The sequence below is a fragment of the Oncorhynchus gorbuscha genome, linkage group LG18 (assembly GCF_021184085.1).
Source record: "Oncorhynchus gorbuscha isolate QuinsamMale2020 ecotype Even-year linkage group LG18, OgorEven_v1.0, whole genome shotgun sequence".
In the NCBI taxonomy this organism is placed as follows: Eukaryota; Metazoa; Chordata; class Actinopteri; order Salmoniformes; family Salmonidae; genus Oncorhynchus; species Oncorhynchus gorbuscha.
The window spans coordinates 46,824,419-46,832,580 of record NC_060190.1 but is presented as its reverse complement, the minus strand read 5'-3'; the positions used below and the strand labels follow the sequence as shown (position 1 = coordinate 46,832,580).

The following is an 8,162-nucleotide window of genomic DNA, read 5'->3' as shown; positions in this document are numbered from 1 at the left end:
CCAGGTGGAAAGCATGGCCAGTCGTAGAAAAATGCTTTTTGAATTTCTCAATTATTGTGGATTTATCGGTGATGACTGTGTTTCCTAGCCTCAGTGCAGTGGGCAGCTGGGAGGAGGTGCTTTTATTCTCCATGGACTTTACAGTGTCCCAGAACTTTTGGGAGTTAGTGGAGAAAGTTCAGCACTGTTATTACTCTCCCTATGAGTGGCCGTCCTGCAAAGATGACTGCAAGATCACAGTGCAAAATGCTCAATGAGGTTAAGAAGAATCCGAGAGTGTCAGCTAAAGACTTACAGAAATCTCTGGAATATGCTAACATCTCCGTTGACGAGTCTACGATACGTAAAACACTAAACAAGAATGGTGTTCATGGGAGGACAACGCAGAAGAAGCCACTGCTGTCCAAAAAATCATTGCTGCACGCCTGAGGTTTGCAAATGTGCACCTGGATGTTCCACAGCGCTATTGGCAAAATATTCCGATAAAACTACAGTTGAGTTGTTTGGAAGGAACACACAACACTATGTGTGGAGAAAAAAAGGCACAGCACACCAACATCAAAACCTCATCCCAACTGTAAAGTATGGTGGAAGGAGCATTACATTTACATTTAAGTCATTTAGCAGACGCTCTTATCCAGAGCGACTTACAAATTGGTGCATTCACCTTATGACATCCAGTGGAACAGCCACTTTACAATAGTGCATCTAAATATTTTAAGGGGGGTGAGAAGGATTACTTTATCCTATCCTAGGTATTCCTTAAAGAGGTGGGGTTTCAGGTGTCTCCGGAAGGTGGTGATTGACTCCGCTGTCCTGGCGTCGTGAGGGAGTTTGTTCCACCATTGGGGAGCCAGAGCAGCGAACAGTTTTGACTGGGCTGAGCGGGAACTGTACTTCCTCAGTGGTAGGGAGGCGAGCAAGCCAGAGGTGGATGAACGCAGTGCCCTTATTTGGGTGTAGGGCCTGATCAGAGCCTGGAGGTACTGAGGTGCCGTTCCCCTCACAGCTCCGTAGGCAAGCACCATGGTCTTGTAGCGGATGCGAGCTTCAACTGGAAGCCAGTGGAGAGAGCGGAGGAGCGGGGTGACGTATCATGGATTGGGGCTGCTTTGCTGCCTCAAGGACTAGACAGCTTTCTGTCATCGACGGAAAAATGAATTCCCAAGTTTATCAAGACATTTTGCAGGAGAATGTTAGACTATCTGTCCGCCAATTGAAGCTCAACCGAAGTTGGGTGATGCAACAGGACAACGATCCAAAACACAGACCCATATCTGTCGTTCTTCCCCTGAACAAGGCAGGTAAGCCACTATTCCTAGGCCATCATTGAAAATAAGAATGTGTTCTTATTAACTGACTTGCCTAGTTAAATAAAGGTAAAGTAAAATTTAAAAAAAGAAGTGAATCAATAACCGAATAGCTTCAACAGAAGAAAATACTCCTTCTGGAGTCCTGACCTCAACCTGATTGAGATGCTGTGGCATGATCTCAAGAGAGCAGTTCACACCAGACACCCCAAACATATTGCTGAACTGAAAGAGTTTTTGCGAAGAGGAATGGTCCAAAATTCCTCCTGACCATTGTGCAGGGCTGATCAGCAACTACAGAAAACATTTGGTTGAGGTTATTGCTACCAAAAAAAGAGTCAACCAGTTATTAAATCCAAGGGTTTACATACTTTTCCCACCCTGCACTGTGAATGTTTACATGGCATGTTCAATGAAGACATGAAAACGTATAATTGTTTGTGTGTTACTAGTTTAAGCAGACTGTGTGTCTATTGTTGTAACCTATCTGAAAATGTATGCAAATAAGGTATTTCTGTTTTTCATGTTTAATATATTTCCTTATGGGGTATTGATGAGAGTAAGGCAGGGAACTTTTAAGTTCAGATGCTGTTCTGCTGAGGTGTGCTGCATGGTGTGACAGTATGGCGGTCGTGTGACTCAGCTAGATACATGTCAGATAAGCGTTGGTCTTTGACCCCAGGAGGTTGTCAGAGGACAACGCTGAATTATTCGTTAGGCTCCTCGTAGATCTGATTAAGTGCTGAATTGATTACAAAAATGTATTAGCTGCTGTTATTAGCAGTTATAGGATTAGTCTTGGCCTGGATTCGTCACTTTAGATTTTCCCAGTTTAACAAGACAAAGAAATGTTTTATTATATATGATTTAATGTATATTATTTAGGGGGTCAAGTTTCTGTTTAAAAATGTGTTTAAAATAAATAAATGATATTTATAATATTTTATACATTTATCAAATAAATGTGTTGGATGAAACAAGCTTATCTTCTCAGCCACATATATCAAGATGTATTTATATCTTATACTCTCTTAAAAATAAAGGTGCACGGCAGGGATGTCAAACTCATTCCCTGGAGGGCTTAGTGTCTGCTGGTTTTTGTTTTTTCGTTTCAATTAAATCTTAGACAACCAGGTGAGGGGAGCTCCTTACTAATTAGTGACCTTAATTTATCAATCAAGTACAAGGGAGGAACGAAAAGCCGCAGCCACTCAGCCCTCCGTGGCATGAGATTGACACCTGTGCTGTAGGGGAACAATTTTTCAGGGTCTCTGAAGAACCATACAAAATTCCAAAATCAGAAATGTTTTGGCCCTCCAGGACCGGAATTGAATAGCCCTGCTGTAGGTTTACTTTTCAAGTGACTTTTTGAGTTACCAGTGTCACCCATGACTGTGCTGGCCAGTGACAGAGACACAGCTGTTGCATTTATTGATTTTCAGGCATGTAGCCTTCAACGTAAGATTCTAAGTGAACATGTTGTCGTGAAGCAGAAGCTGACACGGTAGATCAGACAGTGAAGAGGCAGACAGGATGTTCTGGTGCTCACCTCTCTTAGAGGGTTTTATTTACAATATTAACAGATGCAGGATGAATTGGCCAATACACTTTGTACAGAAAATAACACATAGGGTGTTGAATAAATCAAAGACATTCTCAGCATAAACTATTCCTGCAACAACTCCTTGCTTATAACAAAACTCAGGTATGGTTCTACTCTAACCAACCTGTTACCTGCCTAGCCTGCTCACCTCCCAGCCTGCTCACCTCCCAGCCAAAGGCCAACTGAGCACATAAGTACTCTTTCCATGAATTCACTTCCGCTAGGAATGTTCCATCATGATAGCCCCAAAACACATTTATACCAGAAATGCATAAGTTCTCATGGACATATTACATTCTAACAGTTTTACATAAACCCACACTTCGATAACTTGTGCCATGTCTTCTTCTTTGAGTCACACAATACACATTCATGAAGTAATTCACCCCCGGGATAATTGATCACTTTGGTTAATCCCATCAACCAATAAATGTTCCTTTGATTCGCAGACTAATGTGGAGAGGTAACGGATGTGGGGGACGGAGATGGCGGAAACTGAAGTTTTGTTTGAAACCGCTAGTGAGTCGAGTGAAGCTAAAAAAATAAAATAAAGTGAAAATGAGTGGGTTACAGTGGCAACGGGAAATGAGAAATACGGCTATGGTGGAAAATAGGAAACCACTAGACAGACTCATTTTTTGTCAGGGTTTTGGATCAATGCTACTTGGGATAATCCATTTGATGTCTCCAGGAAACTCTGGGATGTGTTGGAAGGAAGTGTGGAGTCGGTGATAATTACAATTAGTGGTCTTATTTTGATTTTTTTTGGTGTGTCTGCGGAGCGGAAGAAACGCGAGAAGAAGAAACTCAAATATATCGCAGTGAAATGTTTCCTGCATGGATTCGCAGTGAAATGTTTCCTGCATGGATTCGCAGTGAAATGTTTCCTGCATGGATTCGCAGTGAAATGTTTCCTGCATGGATTCTCAGTGAAATGTTTCCTGCATGGATTCGCAGTGAAATGTTTCCTGCATGGATTCGCAGTGAAATGTTTCCTGCATGGATTCTCAGTGAAATGTTTCCTGCATGGATTCTCAGTGAAATGTTTCCTGCATGGATTCTCAGTGAAATGTTTCCTGCATGGATTCTCAGTGAAATGTTCCCTGCATGGATTCTCAGTGAAATGTTTCCTGCATGGATTCTCAGTGAAATGTTTCCTGCATGGATTCTCAGTGAAATGTTTCCTGCATGGATTCTCAGTGGAATGTTTCCTGCCTATCAAGGTTATTTCTGGGGTGGCGCTAGAAATAAAGGCAGAGGATATAACTGAAGACATCGATGGAGTGGTTGGTGCACGTCGATTGACCTGTATGGTGGACGGAGAAAATAAGTTAATTTAATCCATGCTACTGTTCTTTGATATAAATTAGTATTCATGAGTTACCCTGTAAGAGCTTTTGTGCACAAGCCCCATAAATGTAAAATATTTGGTGATGTGTCAAGTGTGTGCAGAAGGGAAGAATATAGGTTTCCAGAAGAAGGGAAATGCTGAAACTGTGCACGTGAACATGAGCCTGAATTCTTGGAGTGCCCTGTTATAGGGGGAAGACGCAACAGTAGTAGAACCACCACAACGAGCGCAGGTTTCTCATCAACCGAGGGATAGTTAAATGCTGCATGTTAAAAAGGTGGACTTTGTATAATTCATTGCAATGGTCATCAACTGTTGGAATCATTGTGAATGCCACTGAAAATGTTTTGGATCTTCGTGATTTCACAGCCGAGGTAGTGCAAGAAATCCTTTTGGAGGAATGCCTTAGACCACTGCGCCACATGGGAGGCAACAATGCTATTTATATTTGAGTAGTGTAAGATTAATTAATCAAAGTACATGGAAAAACAGATTTTAACAAACAAATTGTTTAACAAACCATTTCAAAAAATCAACCTGCAATATAGTATGCTGGGGTGTGGTTTATGTTCAACTCTGGTTATTAACACTAACACTGGGTCTATTTTACACCACTTAGTGTTAATTTAACTATTTACCGTGTTAACGAAACTCTTGAATCGACACTAGAAATGTTACACTGAAAAACTCTGGCCAATTTGCTGTGTGCTATGAAAGGGACACATCTGCAGGCTCTCATATACATTTCAAGAACCTTTTAGAATTCTGAAGAACTGTAGATGCCATGTCATGAACCTTACACTTAACTCCAAGTTTATTTATCGGGCAAGAGTTCTCCAAGGAACCTTCATTTTTTTCAGTGCAGGTGATAGGTCAAGTCAAAACAATGTGTGTGGGTGATGGCCTATGGAGGGGTCAGCCTGGCAGTAGCCAAAGCTCCCAGAAGTCCCAGTACTTCCAGAGGATAAACAGAAAAAGGGCCAGCAAGACAGTGGCAGCCACGCGTGCTCTGGTCTTTATGAGTGGGGTGATAAAGTTAGCAGGGGTGGAGACGAACACTAGCACTACAGCCATGACAGCCAGGATGATGTTGATGAGTTTTCCCAGCAGGGCGTGGGCATTGGCGTTCTCCACACCCTCCCATTGCAGCATCTGCTGCTGCTGCTGTTGCAGCTCTAACCTAGTGATGCGGTTCATGCATGACTCCACCGCCTCCTGTACAGACACACACGTAAAATAATATGTATATACAAATACAAAACACAGGTAAACATAAAGTTACAACTGCTTTACGGGTACTATAGGCTCCTTTCTGCACTCATACTTGTGTGTTTCAGTACATCTTTATACATTCAGGTTTTTGCCTCTTTACCTGAGAGTCTCTGGTTCTCTCATAGGACTGGTAGGTTACTTTCTCTTCCATGCTGACCAGCTCCTGTATCAGGTTGGACATCTGGTTCTGGTGCAGCTCTGTCAGGTCATTCAGCTGCTCCTCCAGTAGCTCATACCTGTATTTCTCTTCCTGTAGGCACTGGGTCATGTAGGCGTAGTCGCTCTGCAGCTGACTCTTCATGTCCTCGATGGCGTCCTCCATGTGGGCCTGGCTGGCTTTGATCTCCTGCAGGCCTTCCAGCCAAGTGTCCCAGGACCTGTGGTGGTCGTTCCCGTCCAGCCTGGCCAGCCCCAACCCCAACATCCCCCCTCCTCCCCCAGCCCCAAAATAATTACTATCTGTCACAGAGTCACTGGAGCACTCGTCGTCACTACTGTACTTTGAGCTGGAGGCCAAGGTGACGCTGCTACTCAGGGGTACATCATCTGAATGCTCCTCCACACCATCTTCCAGCGAGTGTGTGCTGCCTAACTTGTTGCGGATCAAGCTGACAAACTCCAGGGGCTTAGACACCACAGCTGTATGGGTGAGTTCTGACACGCCCCCTTTGACACCCTCCACCACACCTCCACCAAAGCTACTGATCCCTGCCCGTACGTTAGCCCCTACATCCTTCAGCCCCTGCTGCATATCCCCCAGCACATCCTTAGGCTGCCGGCCCAGACCTTGCTATAAGGAGAGGGAGGTTAGGTGGATGGGGGAAAAGGTGTCAATGCAAAAGTAGACCAATCAGACATGGAGGACTCATTTAATTTTCTTTCTCTGTCTCTTTACTCACACACACACACACACACACACACACACACACACACACACACACACACACACACACACACACACACACACACACACACACACACACACACACACACACACACACACACACACACACACACACACACACACACACACACACACACACACACACACACACACACACACACACACACACACACACACACACACACACACCTGCTGTATCTCCTTAAACTTCTTGTGGTAGTGATCTAGCTTCTTGTGCAGGTGGGCGATGGTCTGTGCAGACTTCTGGTTCTTCTTCTCAAACACCTGTTTGATGCGAAAAGCCTGATGGCTGTTGGCATTGTGGGCCATCTTCAAGTACTCTGCCACATTGTCATTTCGTGCCTCCTGTTCTATCCGGATCTGCTCAATGCTCTTCAGCATCTTCTGCTGTAGCTGCTCCAGAGCAGCCCGTGTCCGCTGGGCCTCGGCGCCCACTGACACTTCAGCCCCCCCAGCCAGAGATTCCACCCCGGCCACAGCCCCTGCTCCATCCACGCTGATGTTAGAGGCAGAAGCGTCAGTGGCTCCATGGCTGGCTGAGAGGGGCAGGTCAAACGTTGTCACCGCACTCTTATCCAGCTAAAGGGGGTGGGGGTGACAAAGTACATGCAAAGAGACAGAGTGAGCGTGATTGGTTACATTGCAGAATTGTATTGTAAAATGTCCCTTTTAAAGCAGAAAACGCATCACAATGACATATCTGGTGATTTTTAAAAATAAATACAAATTCCAACCCCAGCCTCATATGCAGTAATTTCCTGACAGAGCTGCCTTCAAACAGGACTAAGTGCTCAATACATAAAATGTTCACATAAATACAATTTTCACAAACATCTGTATTATCAATTGATAATTATATATTCTTTGAAACACAATCTAAGATTTCCAACCGTTCATTGGTCATTTCAATTAATGTAGCATCCCGTTGATTATGAGGGAAAATATGAGCACAGCTGTCATACCTTTTAAACAAAAAAAATGAAGCACCAATAACTGCTTAGCTGAAATAGTTTTATAGACCACTTATGACATCACCAGGTTACAGGCTGTTCCTTTAATGGAAAAGGAATGCAATAGAATGTATCTTTATGGTAATTACATTGATTATGACACAAGAAGCAAGAAGATGAGATGGGCCTGCTCTTCATCTTGACTGTTGTCACACTCAAACATGGATGTGCTGAGCATCTGCAGATCATTTATTCCATTTAACTATAGAAGAGGTACCACCATGTTGGCATAGCCGCAGGAAGTAGGGGTGCTGAGGTGCTGCAGCACCCTCTGATAAATTGAAATAATTTTTCAAAAATGATATACAGTGCATTCGGAATGTATTCAGACCCCTTGACTATTTCCACATTTTGTTACGTTTACAGCCTTATTCTAAAATGTATAATATATTTTTTTTCTCATCAATCTACACACAATACCCCATAATGACAAAGCAAAAACAGTTTTTTTTAAATACCTTATTTACATACGTATTCAGATCATTTGCTATGAGACTCGAAATTGAGCTCAGGTGCATCCTATATCCATTGATCATCCTTGAGATGTTTCTACAACTTGATTGGAGTCCACCTGTTACATATATATATATATATATATATATAGGCAGGTGTGTGCCTAAGGTCCTACAGTTGATAATGCATGTCAGAGCAAAAACCAAGCCATGAGGTTGAAGGAATTGTCCGTAGAGTT

The 8,162-nt window shown here is 43.2% G+C and overlaps 1 protein-coding gene across 1 annotated transcript; it reads right to left on the bottom strand.

Annotated features, from left to right (window-relative positions):
- Positions 1-5,051: 5,051 nt before the first annotated feature.
- Positions 5,052-7,694, bottom strand: LOC124004165 (transmembrane and coiled-coil domains protein 2-like). Its single transcript, XM_046312941.1, has 4 exons — positions 7,689-7,694; positions 6,630-7,040; positions 5,637-6,326; positions 5,052-5,479 (listed from the first exon to the last, which is right to left on the bottom strand). The coding sequence occupies exons 1-4, from the start codon at positions 7,692-7,694 to the stop codon at positions 5,180-5,182; spliced, it is 1,407 nt and encodes a 468-aa protein (XP_046168897.1). The 3' UTR covers positions 5,052-5,179.
- Positions 7,695-8,162: the final 468 nt, after the last annotated feature.